This window comes from Vigna radiata, chromosome 6 (assembly GCF_000741045.1).
Source record: "Vigna radiata var. radiata cultivar VC1973A chromosome 6, Vradiata_ver6, whole genome shotgun sequence".
Classification (NCBI taxonomy): Eukaryota; Viridiplantae; Streptophyta; class Magnoliopsida; order Fabales; family Fabaceae; genus Vigna; species Vigna radiata.
In genome coordinates, this window is record NC_028356.1 from 157,515 (window position 1) to 179,753 (window position 22,239).

The 22,239-nt window shown below is 35.0% G+C and overlaps 4 protein-coding genes across 5 annotated transcripts in view; 3 read left to right on the plus strand and 1 right to left on the minus strand.

Annotated features, from left to right (window-relative positions):
• LOC106763178 (nitrate regulatory gene2 protein) overlaps nt 1-4,317 on the plus strand; it is a 5,191-nt gene extending 874 nt beyond the window's left edge. The window contains exons 2-5 of the mRNA XM_022781676.1: nt 1-508; nt 590-780; nt 1,047-1,270; nt 2,904-4,317. Coding sequence (XP_022637397.1) covers nt 1-508; nt 590-780; nt 1,047-1,270; nt 2,904-3,636 — 1,656 coding nt within the window. The 3' untranslated portion in view covers nt 3,637-4,317. The remainder of the gene's footprint in view (nt 509-589; nt 781-1,046; nt 1,271-2,903) is intronic.
• Nucleotides 4,318-7,800: 3,483 nt separating this feature from the next.
• LOC106764849 (probable serine/threonine-protein kinase At4g35230) lies at nt 7,801-14,693 on the plus strand. 2 transcript variants are annotated; one of them, XM_014649266.2, is made up of 7 exons: nt 7,801-8,624; nt 8,716-8,955; nt 9,057-9,142; nt 9,855-10,025; nt 13,466-13,630; nt 13,714-13,827; nt 13,926-14,693. In XM_014649266.2, exons 1-7 carry the CDS (start codon nt 8,117-8,119, stop codon nt 14,178-14,180), a joined length of 1,539 nt encoding a protein of 512 aa, XP_014504752.1. In that variant the 5' UTR covers nt 7,801-8,116; the 3' UTR covers nt 14,181-14,693. The 2 variants fall into 2 exon arrangements, with proteins under 2 accessions (XP_014504752.1, XP_014504751.1); XM_014649265.2 differs by having other exon boundaries at nt 7,803-8,624; nt 9,837-10,025.
• Nucleotides 14,694-17,576: 2,883 nt separating this feature from the next.
• Nucleotides 17,577-20,304, plus strand: LOC106763179 (UDP-glycosyltransferase 82A1). Its single transcript, XM_014647390.2, has 2 exons — nt 17,577-18,355; nt 19,117-20,304. The coding sequence occupies exons 1-2, from the start codon at nt 17,887-17,889 to the stop codon at nt 20,043-20,045; spliced, it is 1,398 nt and encodes a 465-aa protein (XP_014502876.1). The 5' UTR covers nt 17,577-17,886; the 3' UTR covers nt 20,046-20,304.
• A 175-nt stretch (nt 20,305-20,479) lies between these two features.
• Nucleotides 20,480-21,729, minus strand: LOC111241769 (protein TIFY 5A-like). The gene is made up of 3 exons (XM_022781633.1): nt 21,311-21,729; nt 21,090-21,177; nt 20,480-20,731 (listed from the first exon to the last, which is right to left on the minus strand). The coding sequence occupies exons 1-3, from the start codon at nt 21,367-21,369 to the stop codon at nt 20,558-20,560; spliced, it is 321 nt and encodes a 106-aa protein (XP_022637354.1). The 5' UTR covers nt 21,370-21,729; the 3' UTR covers nt 20,480-20,557.
• Between the last annotated feature and the right edge of the window lie 510 nt (nt 21,730-22,239).

Consider the following 22,239-nt stretch of genomic DNA (forward strand, 5'->3'; position numbering starts at 1 on the left):
CCCCGGGCCTCCACCTGGGACTTCCTTAACTTCTTCGATAACACTTACGACACCCAAGCTCATTACACCGCCACTCCCAGCCGTGACTCCAGGGAGCTCCGGGAAGAGGAGGGCATCCCCGATTTGGAAGACGAGGATTACCACCACCACGAAGTCGTCAAGCAAGTTCACGGGGACCAGAAGCTCGTCGAACCTAAGCCCCAACCCCCGAACCCCCACCACAACCACCTCCACGAGGAGGAGGATGAAGAAGAGGAAGACGAAGATGAGGTGGAGTATGAAGTTCACGTCGTCGATAAGAAAGTGGTTGATGCCGATAATGATGGCAACAACAAACCCAAGGACCAGGCTGCATTCCGGAGCCGCCGACCTGGCTCCCGGAATCCCCTCGAGGTCGCTAAAGAGATTCAGGATCTCTTTCAGAGGGCTTCTGATTCCGGTGCCCTAATCGCCAAGATCCTCGAGGTGGGCAAGCTTCCCCACAATCGAAAGCACGCCGCCTATCAAGGTGAGTCAGGATAACTTTTGCTCTGCTCATTTCTCTCTGTTCTCTCACATCATTCATGTTTCGCAACTCTTATTATTTCAGCTTCTTCCAAGATGTTACAAGTTGTTTCTCCCTCGCTGTCTCTTATTTCCTCCCAACCTTCCACTTCTAAAGATGCCGAATCCGCCTCTAACATGGATGTTGATGCTGATCTAATAACTGGAGCACGCAATCTTTCATCGACACTGCATAAGCTCCTACTTTGGGAGAAGAAACTCTATAATGAAGTTAAGGTATGTCAGTCTTCGGTCTTGTATCGTCACTCACCAATCTCGTTCCCTTGGTTTTACTTTCACTTCTGAATCATCTAGTTCTTTGCCCGTTTTGAAAACTTTTAATGTTAAGGCGGTTTGCATTCGCTTCGCTTTTTGTGTTTCCTAGTATAATCCGTGATATTAGTTTGAGAAAAATCAACTGAGGACTAATCCCATAAGTGAAACAATGTTAACCAGTGTTCACGTGTTTACACAAAGCTTTTCCAATTTTCGTTTGTTTGCAGGCTGAGGAAAAGATGCGGGTAATCCATGATAGGAAGCTTCGCAAGCTGAAGCGTATGGATGATAGGGGTGCTGATTTTCATAAAGTTGGTGCGACTCGGACTTTGATTAGGAGCCTGTCCACAAAAATAAGAATGGCAATTCAGGTTGTAGATAAGATTTCTATGACAATAAATAAGATCAGAGATGAAGAACTGTGGCCACAGCTGAAGGAATTGATCCAAGGGTATGTGATGTTAAATGGTTACCGTTGTTATTATTTGTTCAAGTTCTAAATGTCACTCGTTCATGATGGTGGGCTACATAGTATGCGTGGATGGCAAAACAGTCCCCTATCTATAATCCAATCTAGGCCTTCTATCTCCCCGTGTTCAGCAATCCATTCGATTATCAAGATATTGAAAATGGACCAAGTGTTTCTTCCTATTAGGTTTGAAAGTCAATGTCTTCTCCCTACTGCCTATCCACCACTAGGTGATCCCCCATAACAATCTTGCAAATTTCAATTATTAACCATTTTTTTTTAAAATATAGCATATTTTTAAATGGATGGGTTGAATGGTTTTAATTAAATGGGTCATGTATGGAATGGACTTTGTCAATACATTTCCATGGATCATAGATAGATCAATGAAGTCAGAACCTACCCCTGACCACTCTTATCAAAACCATCCAATTGACGCGTTACCTTTATTTCGCTATACGCATTTTTTTTAAATATTTGAACAAATTTTAGGGGTTAACTTATCTGTTCTCTGTACAAAATTTTATCTTTTATTATCTTGCAAACGGGAAGACCAATCAGCTGGTAGTGTCAGTATTCTGTAGTCAAAGTAAAACATTGCAGGCAAGGCGACCGTGTCTAAAGGGGTAGGAGTTAAGGATTTGTTCTCATTGTATAGTGAATAATCGTGAATTTCCAGGCTTCTTCAGTGGCACTGTCCACTTTAAGCGTTTTGTATATGTTTCCCATAATAGAACTAAATATGTGCCGTAAAGCATTCACGAAGTATTTATTGAGGTTCCATTCCATCGGCATCAAACCTTCTATATGAATTGAAATGTTGATGCATGGTTCCTCAGAATTCTTTGATAACCATGATGAATTGTGCGGAAACTCAACCAGCCCACCTGCAATCTGTTGATAACCCAATTATCGGTTCATCTTCTTAGACCTTCGCTGATAATTTTTATAAATCTTGCTAATGGAACCCCCCCCCCCCCCCCCAATAGCTTTTCTGAAAGATCATTACTCCACAATCTGCAGTAGGAACCTGTAAACCCTGTCTATCCTTGTTCTAGTGGATTGAGCACTTGAATTCAGTATTAGGTGTCATTTATTGCTCCATCCACTTCTTTGTTGCACACAAGTTGTGATGTTGTGGCCCATGCCCCTTTTTTCTCTTTTTAAGTTTGTATCTTGAATTAATGCTCTCTCTCTTTTTTTTTTTTTTTTTTCCTTTTGAAGTGGCTAACATTTTTACATGTTCTTTGCAATAAGACATGCATGCGAGACATCCATCCATGCATAGTATGTATGGGATAAACATTTTACCTTTTCTCATTGTGATGTAATTATCGTCTGAGGATTTCTGGGATGCCTGTGCTAACATGCCCTTCTTTCTCTTTTCAAGTTTGTGTCTTGAATTAATGCTTACATTTTTTTTCTTTTGAAGTAGCTAGCATTTTTACATGCTTTGCAATAAGACATGCATATGAGACATCCATTCATGAATAGTATGTACGGGATAAGCATTTTGCCTTTTCTCACGGTGATGTAATTATCGTCTGAGGATTTCTAGGATGCCTGTGCTAACATTTCGTGTTTTTATGGTGCAATATGACACTCTTATTTTTAGGTTGACCAGAATGTGGAAATCCATGCTTGAATGCCATCATAATCAGTGTGAAGCTATTAGAGAAGCCAGAATACTGGGTTCCGTTGGATCCAGGATAAAGAGTGGTGATAGTCATCTTCAAGCAACGAAGCAACTTGAACAAGAGCTCATCAATTGGACTTTCCAATTTTCTGGCTGGATAAGTGCCCAGAAGGGTTATGTTAGAGCATTGAATAATTGGCTGCTGAAATGTCTCCTGTACGAACCAGAAGAAACACCTGATGGCATAGTCCCCTTTTCCCCTGGTAGGATCGGGGCTCCGCAGATATTTGTAATATGCAATCAGTGGTCCCAAGCTTTGGATAGAATATCTGAGAAGGAAGTTGTTGATTCCATGCATGTATTTACGATGAGTGTGCTTCAGATATGGGAACAAGATAAGCTAGAAATGCATAAGCAGATGAATCAGAACAAGGATCTTGAGAGAAAGGTGAGAAACATAGATAGAGATGACCAGAAGTTGCAGAAGCAAATTCAGGCATTAGAACGAAAGGTGCTTCTGCTATCTGGGGAAGGTAAAGGTCTCTCAGTTTCTGAGAACATCATTTATCAGAGTGACAAAAGCAGTAGTCTACAGGCTAGTTTGCAGCGCATTTTTGAGGCCATGGAGAGGTTTACCGACGAATCTGTGAGAGCTTATGAGGAGTTACTACAACGGAGTGAAGAAGAAAGTGCAGCCCGAAATCGCGAATAGTTGGAATCATAACTTTGCCATTTGCCGAGAATAGAGACATGCTGGTCTCCTTCTACTAACTCTTCTTTACACAGAACCTTGGGAAGAGGAATTGGGCTTGACTTCTCACTATGATGCTGAGAGCTGCTTTGGTGCTTTAATGCTGGGATACAACAGAAAGTGAAATTTGAGGTGTGTGGCGCAGAGTTGCGTTTTTTTGGGTACTCGGTGCTCTAAGTCTACGGGTGAAGTTCTGGTCACTAGCCATACAAGTTTGAGCTACAAAAAATCAGGGGAGCCCACAAATTTTAACGTCTAAAATTGAATGGTCTTTCTTTCTACATTAGAAAATAGCACAAGTATATATGATGGTTAGATGAAGGAGGGACTTTGAGGTATATTATATAATATAACAACCCCTGCAAGTCATATGAATGATATAGAAAGGTGCTCAGAGTGAAGAAGAAGCTGTACAATATACGCAATTGGAACAAAAGCCTCGTTCGCGTGATGAACTTAGCTACCTCTCTGTCAGCTGGAGTGACGCATGTCACTGAATGCATATGGGTGTTTATTGGTTCCTGTATAAAATTATGTTCATTTCCTAAAAATATTCATTTTCAAGTTAAATTATTGTACAGATTACTATTAGCAGGCTTAATAAAAAACATTTTAGAATAAAATATCTTTGTAGCCCATTTGAGATTTATGTTCTTCAACTGAAATAAATTGCTGAGATTTGTTCAAACTTGAAACAAAGAAAAGAAAACACCGTTATACAATTGACATCACAGAATAGTCAGTCGAAGAGAACTAATTCATCACGGTTCATTTAAAAACTCATTTCAATACTTTTCAAACTTTTTAAAACTAACATTTTCATTGAGTAATGGTTATACGGTTATTCATATTTATATTTATGTCTGTTTTCTCAATATTAATTAATTATTTTTATAAAATAATAAAAATCATTATAAAAAAATATAATATTATCAAATATTAAATATTAAATTAATGTATTCTCATTTCTTTCAATATTAAAAAGCTTTAAAAACAAATTATAATGGTATAAATTTTTAATTAGAGTAATAGACAACAATTAGATCAAAGTGAATTTTTTTTTTAAAAATATTACATAACTACACATACATTTACTTTCATAATAACTGAAATATCTATTAATTTTTAAACATTAATGAAACAAATTTGATAAAGTATAAAATGACTTTTAAAAATTATAAAAAAATATTCAAGTTTTAAAGTATTTCAAATGTCTCTTACCTTTTTCTAAAAATCTCTTTTTTTATATATACAATAATAAATATTATAATACATCATTTAAATGAAATTGCATAGAGAAAAAAAAAAACAACTAATAATAATTCAAAGTTAGACATACATATTGTATCCTTTAAACTTCAATTTATGTTTGGGTGGTAAATAATTTTAATTAATACTCTTTATTGTTAAAAAGGAAAGAAAATCCTATTATAAGAAACATTAACAAATTCAAAAAAACTTACCTATGCATAAGGATCCGAACAAGAAAGAAGGTTGCATTGAGCATAGCCAAATTAAGAATTTTTTTTGCAACTCCTTATATTGACTTGTTGACCATAACGCTCGGGTCCCAACAATCTTCTTAATCAAACGAATATGATAAGATCGAATTTCAGATGACACTTTTTGATGTTAAATGATATAATTGTATTCATAAAGAGTAAGACTACTTTTGGATTTGAATTTTCAAGAGGTACAAATAAAAATAAATCTGATGACAGACATAAAGATGCTACAATCTAGCACATTGATAAGGCAATGAAGATTTGTCACAAAGATTTGCATCTTTGATATGAACCAAAGTTGAAGACACCACAATCTAATAGATTGATAAGTTAAGAAAGATTCGCCACAAAGAACTCAATATTTGATAAGAACCAAAATTTTAATCCAAAAACAAAGAAAATCCTCTCTTATGAAAAATTAAATTACATATGTATTTAGTATTCTTATATATAGACACAAATGTTTAAGCCACCTAAAAATTCTAAAAGAAAGTCCAAAAATAACTAAAAATTCAAAAACTTACTTTTCAAATTATCTCTCTCAACTCATCAATAATTACTATCTGTTTTAAAAATAAATAAAAAATTACAAATATTTTTAATATTTTAAAATTATTTTATAATTATATTCAAAGTCATGATCATCGTGTTCTTTGAATCATAAATATTTTTTTTCAAATTATTCTTATATTGAATCATATGATAGTCATTTATCAAAATGTATATCTACGAGTAACTACGCTTATGCAGTCAAAGTTAACCATTTTATACTTTTCGATTTATAATTTGAATGTTTTACCAATTTATAAAGAAGGAATGTGATGTACAATTATTATTGTTACATCTATATGTTTTTTTTAAATGCTTATGAATTCATATTAAAATTATTTAGAAATTCAAATTCAATCATGTTAATTATGATACATCACATTGATTTCACTTAATTTAAACATATAGTTAGATTTTTTTTTTTCACAAAAATAGCATTTATTGCCATAAAATATTTTGAATCTTAAAAAGGGTAAGAATGGATGCTATACCCCTTTTAGAAGTGCATTTCATTTTTTTCTCTAACAAAACAAACCTCTCCTGAAACATGCTAGATTCATTCTTTAATAATCAAAGTCAAACTACTTTTCTTGTCTTAATAAGTGTTTTCTTTTGGGGGTAGTTTAGATAAAATTGTCTACATATTAAATGTAGTTTTTATCAGTTTCTTATTATGATTCTTTCTAGTTATAGAAATTAAGGATAATTTTATTCTTTTTAGATTATGAGATTGATATATAAAGCATCTTTCTCAAATAGATCATAATGTTGAACAATGAGTATGCATTCATGAGGAAGATCATTTATTTAAAGTTATGTTATTTATTCTTTTAGTAGGTTCCACAGTTTTTTTTTTCTCACTTCTCTCACAATTTTCTTTTTATTTTTGAAGATCTTTTTCATATGTGAAGCTTGACATTTCAATTTTATCTTTTCCATACAATATAGTAAAACTTTATTCTCATTAACATTTTTCGCACCTTTTTTGATTCCAAAATAAATCTAAAGAAACAGACCATTAATGAATATTGCATTTTGTACACCCATAATGAGAAGGTGCAGAGGTGTTTTCATGAAATAGGACTGTGACTACTGCAATGTACGTGCCACCCTACAGAACTGAATTATTTTGACATGATGTTTTTGTTTTCACCTTTTACAGCGATTATTCACACACTGTAATAATATTTTGTCTCTAAAATTTGTATTATTTAATTGCATTATCTACCCTTTAGCCGCTAACATTCCGTTTTTCTCAGTACAGAAATTCTCAGTACAGACTGGGGATGTTTATTGCTTACACCAAAGATTATTACTTTTTTTTATAGACTTTTTAAACAAAATTGAACTGTCTGTTGGCAAAAGGTAGCATATCAGATCACAGTTAGCCCAAAATGACATTGCTTATTATTGAATTTAGACGGGGAAATTGCTATAATCATATTCTACAATAATTAATCTTTTTTATGTAATATATATATATATATAGTTTACAACTCTATCTTTGTTTTTTTATTATTATTATAAAGATGTAATTGTGAGAATTGTTACTGCAAGTGAAACGTACAAAAGTTGAGGTGAAGTGTACGAAAATTAGTGATGCAGTCCTAGGATGTTATGCTTTTACCCATGAAGTAGTAGTAGTACCAAGGAGTTTGAAGTGAGTTTAGGATAGTTTTTTGTGGTGGTGGAATTAAAGACAAATTTGTGGAAATTGAAGATGTTTTTTTTTTTTTTTTCTTACGTTGGAGAAGAGTGATGGTAGTATGTAAGACCAACCCCATAAAGGAAGTGAAGAAAAGGAAGAAGCTTGACTTGGTTAGGAGATGCATCTGAGTGTTTGTAGTGAAGGGCAGCACGTGATCCATGGAATTTGCGAAGAAGCTTCTATAGGTTGACTCCCTTCTAACTGCAATGACGATGAGATAAAGAACAAGTTTGAGCAATGAGAAAGTAATTATTGTAACAGAAAAGTGTTATTGGTGGAGCTAAGTAGTTTTAGGTTTGAAGGAGGATAATTAAAAAGCGTGGGTAAAAGGGAAGGCGTGTTTATAAAAAGAAGAAAAATAAATGAAGCTAAAAGCATTGATTGGGTTGGTGCGAGGAAGCAGTGGTTAAAGAGAGAAAGAAAGGTGAAAATGTTTGAGATAGAATAGAATAATAATAGTAATAATGAGTGAAGGAAGGAGGATGCAGTGTTGGATTGAGTTGTAATTAGTAAACAGTGATTAGTAATTAAGCAACAGTGACGGAAGGGATGCGAATGAAAGGTTGGATAGAATAGAATACAAACAGAGAAGAAGAACGGAAAGGGCAAATCAGAGGAACAGGCGAACGCAGATCTGATGATCGGTGATAATTGCTGAAAAGAGAAAGAGAGAGTGAAGATGGGTTGCTGCCAATCGTCGATGCTGCTGAGAGTGGGTGAGAGGGAGACTCACCCGGAGAGGGAAAAGGAAAGGGAAAAGGAAAAGGAAAAGGAGAAGGAGAAAGAGCAGGCGTACGGAACACACCAGAGGACTTCTGCCGGAGAGGGAGAGGGAGATGGAGACAAAGAGGGGGTCGATTTCTCCTTCGCCGAGTTCTCGCTGCCGGAGCTCAAGGCGGCCACCAATAATTTCAGCTCAGAGTATATCGTCTCTGAGAGTGGTGATAAGGCGCCTAACCTCGTCTACAAGGGACGTCTCCAGAACCAGAGCCGTTGGATTGCAGTCAAGAAGTTCAGCAAGGCTGCCTGGCCGGATCCCAAGCAATTCGTCGAAGAGGCTTCCGGCGTTGGCAAGTTGCGCCACCCAAGGCTCGCTAATTTAATCGGTTACTGTTGCGACGGCGATGAGAGGCTCCTCGTTGCGGAGTACATGCCCAATGACACTCTCGCCAAGCATCTCTTCCACTGTATCATCTTCTTCTTCTTTCATTTTTTTTTTATTCCTTTTTAACTTGTCTCTTGTGTTGTTGTGTCTTACTTCCTTCTTCCTTCCTTCAGGGGAAACTCAGACTATTGAGTGGGCCATGCGCTTGCGGGTTGCTCTTTACATCGCACAGGCTTTGCATTATTGCAGTTCGGAGGGGCGCCCCCTGTACCATGACTTGAATGCTTACCGTGTTCTCTTCGACCAGGAAGGTGATCCTCGTCTCTCTTGTTTCGGTTTTATGAAGAACAGCAGGGATGGCAAGAGTTATAGCACTAATCTTGCTTATACACCTCCTGAATATTTAAGAAACGGTAACTAACCGCCTTCTTGCTACTTATTTACTTTTATAACTCTCACCGATTACTACGTTTCTCTCTATTCAAATAATTCCTTTTCTGTTCTATTATCACAGGAAGGGTCACTCCTGAAAGTGTCATTTACAGCTTTGGAACTGTCCTTCTAGACCTTCTCAGTGGCAAACACATTCCTCCCAGTCATGTAACTGCCTTCTATCCTTTTACCTTTCTCTTGCCTTACTACTTTGCACATTTTTTTTAACTCTATATCAAACTCTCACCTTCTGCATTAATAATGTCCACTGCTAGTTCTCTTGGGAGTATTTCTTACCTATCAAAATAGCCTCGCAAGCAGGATTATCTGTAACCAATTCATGGCTCCATATATAGACATTGTTGAATTCGGGTATATCTTTCATTTGCATGCTTAACTACCAAACATAGGATGAACAAATCATTAAAAACTATAAATGAAACCTCCCTTCCCTGAATCAACTTGCCCTTTCCACGACCTGTTGTTGTATTAGTTGTCTAATATTTCCACATATCATTAAAAGCTTTAAATGCTTCTATGTTTTTAATTGTGGTATTTTAGTCTTAAACGTGTAATTCTTAGTTTCAGTGTTTTCCCTGCGGATCTTGGCTGTTATTGTGTTTGCAAGTGCTTGTTATATTACCTTATAAATGATATCATGATATAGTACAATAAATTAACCGTGAACATTTCCTAATGGGAACTCAAGGTATGGCAATCATTTTCTTTGATTGATAACTAAAAATGGAAGTTGCAGATACTATTATAGGTAGCTGAGTTTTTTACATCAGTTATGGATGCTGACTTGTTCAATTAGCTTTTTTGGTTGGTGCCATATGGAGTTATCTGATTTTGTTTGCAGGCACTTGATATGATACAGGGGAAGAACAATATGCTCTTAATGGATTCACATTTGGAGGGAAAGTTTTCAACAGAAGAAGCAACAGTGGTTGTTAATCTTGCCTCCAAATGCTTGCAATATGAACCGAGGGAGCGGCCTGATACAAAAGATTTGGTCACAACACTTGCTCCATTGCACACAAAACCCGATGTACATATCCCTTCTTTAACTTGATAACGAAGCATATTTTTTACTGAATACTGGGATTGAAACTTTGTTGCTTCAACAACCTTACCATATATTCCATCGTCCACATGAATTAGGCTTCATGTTGGATGTTCAAGTTCCTAAATGTCTAATATTTAAATTCTCTGACTCGTGATATTTAATATTTCTCTTTGATTACTCATCGCATAATGAAATATGCTTGGTTGGTGTCACTTAGCTCACCATCCTCAAATTACATTAAAAAATGGCAATCCAAATATTAGGCTGTGATTTACAAATGTTCATTTTGAATCTGATTAGGATTTCTTTAGGCCCTAAACTTCTTTTTCTTGAGATGATATAATATGGTAAGGGTTTTGTGTATAAGATAGTTTATATATGTTTGATATGTCAAGTTCTCAAACTGCCAAAGTAATTGGTTTATTGTTCTAGCTGATTGAGAAGTTCAGTTAGGAAAGAGTTAGTCATCTTTGTTGTTTGGTCCTTGTTTAAGAGTTATTCTATATCTATTTCATACCATGATATTGTTACGGAGTATTCATCACCTTCAGTGATGACTAATCTCCGCTCAAGAACCTAACTGGTCACCTTTAGCGAGGTCTCTTCCCAAAAAATAAATCTTTAATGTATTACTATTAGTTTGTTAGTTTTAAAGGATAAACGAAATTTAGGTAATTTTTCTGATGTGATGTTATCTAGAAATATACACAATATGACCTTGAAGAAACCTGCTCTTTACATACATCTGTCTCATAAAGAGCTTAGTCAAAGCTTTTTATCTATGCCTAGTTCTCACAATTTGGGCTTAGGGCTTAATATAGCTCCATTAAAGAACTGGTTTGTAAGTCAAGGACTGTCAAATCTTTATACGGACTACATTGACAATATTTCTAGTTGATGGGTTTTTTTAGTATAGACTCATAACTTTCTTGAGTAATTGTCTACTATCGACAAGAAGTATCTAGCACTAGAGTGTGATGGAGTTGAAGATGGTCCCCATGAATGTAGTAGTCTAGAGTTTCCTTTGGTCTCTGTTGTGCTACATTAAGTTGGACTTTGCAAACTTTACCTTGTATGCAGTATTCTCCTTTGAGACTGGTCTCAACACCTTGCTACCAAAGCTAAACACAATTGTGTTATGAGTATTCCCCAATAGCACTTTCTTGTCCTTTTCCGGCATGGCTATGTCAAGCTTGATTCACCTTCTAGTGCTTCAAGGAGACTTAGTTGAACTAGAAGGCATGCATCTTCAACCACGCTAATTAATTTTTTTAAAAAGCGCTTAAATAAGTAGAGAAGACACATGAACACTCACCAGTGCACATGATTCGCAATTTCCTGCATGGTGGCTTCAGACTGCCACTATGCAATGCCCAACGTGGCTGCTATGAGCCACCGTGTGAAACCTGGTTTGACGGCTATCCAACGTACTCAATCATATTCATAAACTCTTTTACCACGAAAGAATTTGGACTTAAGCTCCTAGTCAATCTTAAAGTCAACTTCAAAAATTAACATGTAAAGTGAGAACTGTCAAAGCCTTATAAGGATTACATAAGTCTTATCACTAGTCTATTTGAGATCTTAAAACACTCCTTTTGCCTCTTATTCAATAACTATGCTCTCTCAAAGCCTAAAAATAGACATATAGTGTAGATAAATACAAGTGGCCCAAAATGAATCTATGGTAAGTTTTGAGATTTTCTTAAAATTTAGGATTAAAGCCTAACTCAATCGTACAATAGTGACTTGTAAAGTGTGAATTGGTTGAGCTTTGTGAGCCCTATTTAGGTAATATCTTTAGGTAATGTTGGACTAAACACATTGCTTAGTACTGCAATTAAGGAAATACTAGAAGAAGTTGCAATTAAGGTGGGTTTGGAGTGAGTGAGTGATTTCAGTTACGGTGGCTTTCTAACACTCTTTTCATGCCCAAGGATGTGTAGGTGACCCAAAAATGAATATAGGATAAACTTAAGTACTATTTTATAGAACTTTAATCCCATGGAATTTACTTTTAGAAAACTATCCAAGCCTTATAAACACTACCTTAGCCATATTTATGTGGAATCTCGACACCACATGCTCATTATCTAATAACAAAATCCCTCCACATCTAAGAACATATATTTAGACCATGGACAAGTACAGTTGGTCCAGTAATGAATTGATAACAGACTCGAGGTTGCAATTAAGGTAACTCCTAAATCCTCACACTCAAACCTATGGGTCAAGAGCATGACAATATAGGTGGCCTAACAACGAGTCAAAATACTATCTTAGAATAAAAACCTCCCTCATGCCTAGAAATAAACATCTAGACTGGATAGAAATACAGGTGACTAAGTAACAAATTTAGGATAGATTGATGCATCTTAACATTTGGGTTTAGGGCCTAATGGAATCCCCAAAATCATCTTGTAAGGAAAGGATTATTCGAGATATATAAATTATAATATCTGTTTTAACTATGTCTCTAGGTGACGGGAAACTAAATACACATGTTCAAGGCTACAATTAAGACAACCCCAAATAGGCCAAAGGCCTAGCCAAGGGTAATCAATCAATCACAATTAAGGTGGTTTCAACGCTAAGATACAAATCTGAATTCATATTATTCAATCATTTTATGTGTAGGACAATCTAGTACATGATTCCTACCAAATGGAGTCTAGGGAGGATGTATGTATCATGCAAGCTTAGCCCCCCAAGCGAAGAGAGATTATTTCAGGAATTTGAATATTTGACTTTTAAGTCATGGGGCAACTGTTTTCCTGCTGTGTTCATACTTGACCTATCTGTCAGCACTGTAATTAATAGATGACCCAGTTGTTAGACTTGCATGATTTCAAGGTTTCAGCTTATGTTATGCATCTAGTTGAATGACATTATGACCGGTACAAAATTTTCTTTGGTTGCCATTGGACTTCAATGAGCCTGATGCTACTTTTAGGTTTGCATGTACTTGCAGCTGGAAAATTCTGAACCAGTACATAGTATATACGATATTCATGCCTATACACCGAAGATTTTGAACATATAGCTATCACAAAATTTAGTTATCTATCTATAAATTTTAACTTTGCATTAATGCATGTCTTGCCAGAATGTGTTCAAGAATAATAAAACTAGTGCACAAGTCAAGCTAATTCTATGCAATGCTGAGCGTGACTAAATAAAGTTCTTCCACGCATAGTATTTATTATTTGTCATGCATGCAAGTGTTTTATTGTCTTTCCCGCTTATCATGTATTTGTCGGTGTACAAAAGTAAAAAAGGGATTGAAGGTGCATGGTGAGCTGTAGCAATGCCAACATCTCTCACTTGATATGGAAATGTATCGTTGTTAAACGGCAATGTAGTTATATGAAAGGAAATAAGCAGGAATAATTGTAATTGATTATTAATGTTACGTGCTTCAGGTTCGTTCTCACATAATGCTTGGAATTCCAAAGCACGAGGAAGCTCCATCAACCCCACAACGCCCTCTTTCAGCAATGGGAGAGGCTTGTTCAAGAATGGACCTTACTGCAATACATCAGATCTTGGTCGCGACACACTACAGAGATGATGAAGGAACTAATGAGGTAACTCATGGGTTCAGTGGTTTTAAATTCACTACTTTTGGTTAAAAAATATGCCATAAAGTTTTGAATTTGGATTGGCTCAGCTGTCGTTCCAAGAGTGGACTCAACAGATGAGAGATATGCTGGAGGCAAGGAAGCGTGGAGACTATGCATTCCGTGACAAAGACTTCAAGACAGCCATTGATAACTATTCCCAGGTGCAATATAGCATTTGTTTGACATTTGCAAATGATTGTGTCTAAGCTATTTGCATGCTAATTTTTTTGGTTGCTTCTGCGTTGTTCTACGCGTGCAGTTTATTGATGTGGGAACGATGGTCTCCCCAACTGTTTTTGCGAGACGCAGTCTATGCTATCTGTTATGTGATCAACCAGATCCTGCACTACGTGACGCAATGCAAGCACAGTGCGTTTATCCAGACTGGCCGACGGCTTTCTACATGCAATCAGTTGCTCTTGCGAAGCTGGACATGCACAAGGATGCGGCTGATATGTTAAATGAGGCAGCTGCATTGGAAGAGAAGAGACAAAGAGGAGCAAGAGGATCGTAATTTATGCAGTGAGCTAATTTGAGGGTGCTAAGTTCTGTATAAAGGTTGAGCTGGGAAGCAAAACTAACATTTGAGTGAGTTTAAGATGTGTCAGAGAAATACAACACTGGTGGAGTAGATGGCGCACGCACTTTATTTCACCATCTTATAGGAATCGGTCACAACTTGAAAACTGTGCTTATGCACTCTGAATTGGGAAGGAATACCGGTAATTTTTCCATTGTTAATGAAATTGATTGTTTGATGCCTACTGGGTTACCGTCAACCAAGTGTTTATTGAGGTTATTCTAACTCTTCACTGGTCAAGGCCTCGGTGTTCATAATATTATGTTATGTCTGCATAATCTATCTACATGGAGTAATTGTAATACACATGCAATCTCTCTCTTCTATTCGTAATATTAGTTGTTGGAAGTGATACATTCTGTTTAAATTTCCATGATTGGTAAATCCTGAACACAAAGTAGGCAGCACATACACTATTTTTAATCAAGCGTTTAATTTTTATCTTTACAGATATTTATAATGCTTTTGTTCGGTTTATAGAACTGTGAACTATTTTTTCATCATGACTTTTTGTTTCCCTAATGTACTCATTAATAGTTGTAGTTTATAATACTACAGACACATACATCTACATGATTATAGAGATTTGTGGGTTCAATTTAGTCTCAGTTTGTTAAAAAGTGGATTATTGGTTAAGTTGAAATTGAAGTCATTGATATCCACTTAAAATATTCACTTACATTGTATAAATTCACGGTTTTAAAATTACTTTATGTTTATTTAATTTGATACTTTCTTGATTCTTCAATTGTTTCTGAACCACACATGTCCGGTGATCGTCGGCAGCTGAAGTAGTGTCATCTATAGTGACACGTCGCTGACTTCCAAAACAATTCAATTCACGCTCTTTCTCTTCCTGCACGCCCTTTATTACTAATTACACTCCATACTAATAGAAAAAGACTAAAACACCTCTCATTATACCGCTACTGCTGTCATTGTTTCAGAGGGAGAATTCGTTGTCGAAACTAATAATTTAAGTCACTTTGACTGAGGGTGAAATGGTAATTTTAGAAAGAGCTAAATATATTTTTCTTTCTAAATTAATTTATATTTCATACTTTAATATAATGTGATATTTAAATGTAAAAAGGAAAAAGATATAATTTCTTTTAGCTCTCAGGCTAAATAAAAATACAAAGACTGTTTATTTCTAGACTCTTATAGTTTTTAAGACGCATCTACAATTTTTAAAATTAACATTTTATTAAAAATTACAATTTAATAAAAGTTGTTAGAATTTCAAATTTAAGTCTAAGAATAAATTTTACGAAACAAGATTAAATGAGTCTTTATTCTTCTTCTTCTTCTTTTGCAGCTGCAATGGTGCAGCCGTAGCAATGGTGGCACCGACAGAAATGAGGGTGGTGGGAACGAAGGAGGTGCAGTTGGTAATTATTGGTTGCAGGAAGAAAAAACAAAGATGAAAAGGTATTAAAAAAAAAGTAGAGCGGTCATATTCTCTTACTGTTTTAGTGGATGATGGAATGATTGTCGAAAAGAGGAGTGAGTGGATGTTCCAATTTTATTAATTGCACGATAAACACGTGCTATTATTATTTCCCTATTGCGAATTTGCAAATTGATATGCTATGCAAGTGTGTGTGTGAACAGAGAAGCAAAAGCTGCACCATCTAATAAATATATAAATAAATGAGATAGTGTTCTTGTTTAGGAACTTGTTCATCTTTTTCATGCCTTGTCTTGTTTCGATTTTTTAAGGAACATGCCATGCTTGTCTTGATTCGTATCTTTAATAATTTTTTTATAATTATTTATGTGATAATTTCTAATTGATCGATTTTAAATATACTATGTTGAAATGCAAACAAAGTTTCACGTTGAATAAAAGAAAAATTGATAAGAGTTTATATACACATAGATATCTCTATTGATAAGAAAAGCCTTTTGAAATGGTGACAAAAACAAAAGACGTGAGAACTTGACTCAAAACGAATAATATCTTATCATGTGTGAAGATCTATGTGTGTGTTGAACCTCGAAAATATACCAATATATAAATATAAAAATCATTAAATAATAATACATAATCTCTCATAAAAAAATTGTTAAAATAAATGATCCTGTTCGTATGCCTACCAAAGTACGCTGTCGTGAGTGCTGACCTACATTTCAACGTGAGTCTCTTTTCTTTATCATTCCAATCACTTTCCACGTCCTTCTTAACTTAACTCTTTTTAATTGCATCGCCTTAATAATAATACATTTTCCATCTAAATTTTTAACTCAACTTCTTCTTTATTGTGCCTCAGATCTTATAATTTGCATGATTTCTTTACGATAACGAATGAACCTATTTAATTAATCAGTCTACGAAAATCGATAATTTATGTAAGTTTTCAATGTCATTCTTAAGACTATTGAGATTTCAATACCTTAATAATTTTTAATTTATTAGTCAGGAGCGTCTCTCCATTGGTCTTCGTAATAAGGATATTTTTTGCTAAAAGGAATAATGCATTTGACAACTTCAAGAGAATCAGAGATTGGTATGATTTCTTGGAGATTATGATTTTCGTCTTTAAAAAACCATTGCTTGTTTCGAAAATATTTCCTTAGCTGAAAAGTTTAAATTTTCAAATACGAGAATCAATTATCAATACACACTTATTATTACACGATACTTTTAGAAAGAAAAAAGAGCAAATGTTATAATAGGCAACGTAATAATACAGTAGAAAAAAATTAGTAATACTTTGACCTACGAAATTTTTTTACATTGTCCTTTTTTACTTTTTATTCTTTTCTTTTTTAAATATAAAAATTTATATTTTTATAATTATTTTATCTTTATATTGTGTAATGTAAAAATGTGTCATTATATAATTATTGTAAATATAGTTATTATATATAAAAAAATAATTCTCTGGTACATTTAAATTTTTTACATTTATTTGTTATTATCTTTGTATTTTTATACTCTTTTTCTTAAAAAAAAAATACAAAATATTTATATTTTTATGACCATTTTATATTTTTATTTTGTGTCAAATGAATGTAAAAGTGTGTCTTGTACCATTATTCTCTCTCTATATATATATATAACCTTTATAAATATAACTTTATTTTTATCTTATAATAAGTGTATATAATGTAATGACCATGATATTTTAACAATTTTTTGACAATAGATCACGTGTCATTATTTTATTAATTCATACATTTTTCATCACGTAATCATATGATGGGTATAGTGCTTAGTTATTAGCCTAAAGTATTTGTTAAATAATAATGTATATAAAGGTGGGATTAGAGTTGTAATTATGGTATAATAAAGTAGAAGGATGTGATATGAATGGTTGGAATAGTAAATGGAAAATTGGATTAATGCCTAACCTACCTACGTTATCTAGTTGTTCCTCGTTGTAGGCGCCATTAATAACATGCAACTCTTCTCACGTTTCTTCTCTATCTATAGAAATCACTAAAAACATTCGAAAATTAAACTTGTAAGTGCAGGAAGAAAACAGTGTGAATATTTTAAAAAGCAGAAATGGAGTATTTGTAATGGGAGAGAGGAAATGAAGTTTTGGAGGCACGTGTGGAGTTCAAAGGCAGCTTTGTAGTTGAAAAAAATAATATAAATAGGTCTGAGAAGCTCAGTTCAAGATCGTCAAAGATGATGAAGAAGAAGGAAATAGTCATCCTCGTTCCGTATCCCGCACAGGGACATGTCACTCCCATGCAAAACCTAGCCTGGGCTTTCCTGGCCCAAGGATTTCACCCTCTCATTGTCCTTCCCCACTCTTTCCACCGCAAGATGCACGGTCAGGAGGAGCAGGACGGGCTCGGGTGGGTGGGCCTGGGTGATGGGATGGGCCAGGCGGAGGAAAGCCCAGATTTCTTTGCGATCGAATCGGCCATGGAGAAGAGGATGCCGAGTGATTTGGAAGGCCTGATAGAGAAGGTGCGTGGAGAGGGTGGTGAGGTGGCGTGCCTCGTGGTTGATCTCTTGGCCTCTTGGGCCATAGAATCGGCCCACAGGTCTGCCATCCCCGTTGCTGGGTTCTGGCCCGCCATGTTCGCTTCGTACCTTTTGATCGCTTCCATTCCTCTCATGCTCAACCGTCGTCTCCTTTCTCACAACGGTCTTTCCTTCACTTTCCTCCATTCTTCTGTAACTATAATATGAACTACAACAACTCTTCTATTAATTAATTACTATTTTATGTTGGTAAAAATTTCGTTAAAGCAATAGTTGTATTTTTACCGATGAGGAACTCTTGTAAATATTCAAACTTTAATCATAAAATAGGATTTATCTGCTTTAAAAATTACACTTTGCTGCATTTTCTCCCTACATCTTGTTTTTCTTTCATATTAATATACATCAAAATTTAATCTTTTCAACACTCACTCCTTTCCGTCCAAAACGTGACATTCACACTCAATATTTTCCAATTGTTTATGATTACAAGTCCGAGGTTCAAGTTACACGAAAAATTATATTTTTACACACATGATTTATTTTATACTATTCATCCTTACTTTTTTATTTATTTTTTTTAAACTATAAAAGTTAACTTTTTAAGGTTATTTTTTTCTGATTAGATGTGTCTGTGTGCCACGATATTTTTATTCAAACATGAAAAGAATAATTGTACTAAAATACATTTTTATATTTATACATAATATAAAAATAAAATAGTCGTTAAATTATAAAATTTTATATATTTTTTTTATGAAAGAAAAAATAAAAAGTAAAAGAAATAGTATCATATAAATGTAAAATGTAAAAAAGTTAATTTATTTTGAAGTCCCTCTTAGACTATATTACTAACACTGTCTGTGTTTGTATTTTATACACTTTGCCAATGGTGATATAGCCCTGTTTTACTTTCTTTTGCAGGGCTTCCGCAACACGAGGGGAAATTCAGCCTGGATCCCGAGCTGCCGGTGATTTCAACCGAGGATCTACCGTGGCTTGTGGGAACAGAAGCTGCGAGGAAAGCGAGATTTAAATTTTGGAAAAGAACTCTGGAGAGGTCAAGTGCTCTGAAATGGCTGCTGGTGAATTCGTTTCCCGCAGAAAGCAAACTGGAAGTGGAAAACAGGAAGATGGGTACAGAAGGGTGGCCACGCGTGTTGCCTATAGGGCCTATGTGCAGGAATGGGATAGCGAAAAGTGTGAGCTTTTGGGAGGAAGATATGAGCTGCTTGAAGTGGGTGGCAAAGCAGAAGAAGAAGTCAGTTGTATACATCTCATTCGGAAGTTGGGTGAGTCCAATCGGGGAAGCAAAGCTGAGAAATCTGGCAGTGGCGCTTGAGGCTTCGGGGAGGCCATTCATTTGGGTGTTGAGGTCGAGTTGGCGGCAAGGCTTGCCGAATGGATTTCTGGAAAGGGTCGAGAAGGAAGACAGAGGCAGAGTGGTGAGTTGGGCACCGCAGAAACAGATTTTGCAGCATGATTCCGTGGCTTGTTATATCACACACTGTGGATGGAATTCCATATTGGAGGCTTTGCAGTTCGAAAAGAAACTGTTGTGCTACCCTGTGGCAGGGGACCAGTTTGTGAACTGTGCGTTTGTTGTTGAGGTTTGGAAGGTAGGCTTAAAACTCAACGGGCTGGAGCCAAAGGATGTTCAAGAAGGAATTCTTAGGGTGATAGAAGATAAGGAGATGGAAGGACGGTTAAAACTACTGAATCAAAGAATCATGGCTGCTAACAATAACATGGGAGCTTCCATGTTCAAAACCTTCCTAGAAGATCTCAAAAGGACATCTTCAACAACTACAACCACTCAAGATGCAACTGAAATAAACATTCCTTGTTATTGATTTTCCAACAACAACAGTAATTGTGCTATATGTTATAACTATACATTGGACTAAAATTCCCAGCTAGAAGGATTGAGGTGGAGAGTTCTGAAACTAACGATAATGTTGTACTATTCAGAAGGAATAACAAGCACTTCAATCTATGTATATTGTTTAGTGGAAGTCTAATAATAGTAGTAATTTCCCCTTTTGTGTGCATTGTAAGATATTACAAAGTTTCTAATTTCGCTACACTTAGTTGAATTGTGCTTTATATTAATGAGTATTTTTCTCCCTTAAGTCCTGAGTTGAGTAGCTCAAAATAAAAAACACATCCAAACCAGATATGGTGTAGCTGTTTTTGATTTTCTCAAGCTCGCCAAACTTAATTAACATGTTTCAGTAAAGAAAATAAAACTGTCATATATATATATGATGGAGGGTTGAAAGAGACCTTTTTCATTGAAGAAATATCAGTATCCAGAGGAAATACAAAGAAGGAACAGGGATTCGTTCATATATATATTATATGACTAATTATTGTCACTGTTCCTTTGGTAAGATTTTCGTTTCTTTCTCCTCTGCAGGAAATTCTGAAGTGATTTCTTGATGGAGAGGTGTGGCGAAATATGTACTAATAATGCTTCAGAACGCAAGCTTCTGGTTTTCACCATTTCTCTACTTGCCAACCATATTATCGCTCTTGCCTGCATTCATATATTTCATTTTTAGACTTTGCTTTTCGTTTAATTAACAACCAATTCAACAATTATTATTTTCCAGATTTAGAGAAAACATAAAGCACACTCCTTTTATATTCTAACTCTTGTATTTCTTGTTCTAATATAAGTATCAATAAAGGGAAGAGAACAAAAAGCACATTTCAAGAAAGAACAGCTCGGTTAAATAAATACATTATTCAATAAGAAATTTTGATCATAAACAATTATAAATTTTAATTAATCAATGTTGAATGGATACATGATTACAAAAACCGTTATAATGTGGTTAATGAAATACTACAATTTTACTTACAATCTATCAATGTATAATTAGAGATATTACCTGAAGTTCTGTAGTGTCAAAAATGCAGTGGCGTTGGTTATGAAGAATAGCAGCAAGTTTAATACTGTGTAGGTTGAAGTTCCCATTCCTACAAATATCTTGCAGTAAAGGAGGAAATCAGTGAATAAGGAATGAAGAAGAAGATGTGGTGAGTGAGATAGGCATATAAAAAATAAGAAACAGTAGAAAATATTGAAAAAGAAAGAGTGGAGGTTGCTTGCATTGAAGTATGAGAAGAGGAAGAATGAAGACGAAGATCGAGATAGCAGTTTCTCTTCATATATTAACTGGAAAAGTGAAAAATGGAAGTATATTGGAGAAGTAAAAAAAAGGACAGGAAGAGACAGAGATTTGAAGGTTACACAAATATATAGATATAAAAAGGAAAGAATGAAAATGAGTTGAAAAAATAAGAATGTGTGGGAAATGAGTTACACATGGCAAAACTATTGAATATGGTTAGAGATATTAGGTAAGATAGGTTTTATGAATCTGCATTTTCATGTGAGTTCTATAACATGACAGCTACCATTGTTTGCTCTTCCAAAGTGCATTCTTACCCAAATTGGAAATTAGGTCACTTGGTCGACTTTACTTTGTTTTACTTTCTCTGTGTAACTCCCTCTTTCTGCATTATATGTGTCTTGTACGTCCTCCCTCTCATTTCTATCGCGTGATACAATTAATTTGAAAATGACATTTTTTAAGAAAAGACACTCAACTTCTTAAGAGAACAACTTAAATTTAATTTAACTTTTCAAAATCAAAAAATCGACTTATAAAATAAAATAAGTCCATAATTTTTCATTCACTTATATACTTTAAATTGATCGATTAATTTTAAACATCTTTTTTACAACTCACTTTTTATAGTTTTTTCTATCCCTTGGTTTCTATTTTTTCACATTTCTGTGTGAATTTTGAGTAGAAAAGTAGTTTGTTAAAAGTGAACCTAATGGAAGAGTAGATATTATTGATGGAGTCATGTGAGCAGTGTCTAATGTTGTCATGTGTCACGTTCCACGTGTGAGTGAGTGTTGTGAAGTCGTGCATGGTTGTTCTACTACTTGATTAGAAAGAGTGAAATATCTAAGAATCATGTGCTCCACTTTGTCGGCCTAATACCCTTTGATATTTTTAGCCTATGGAT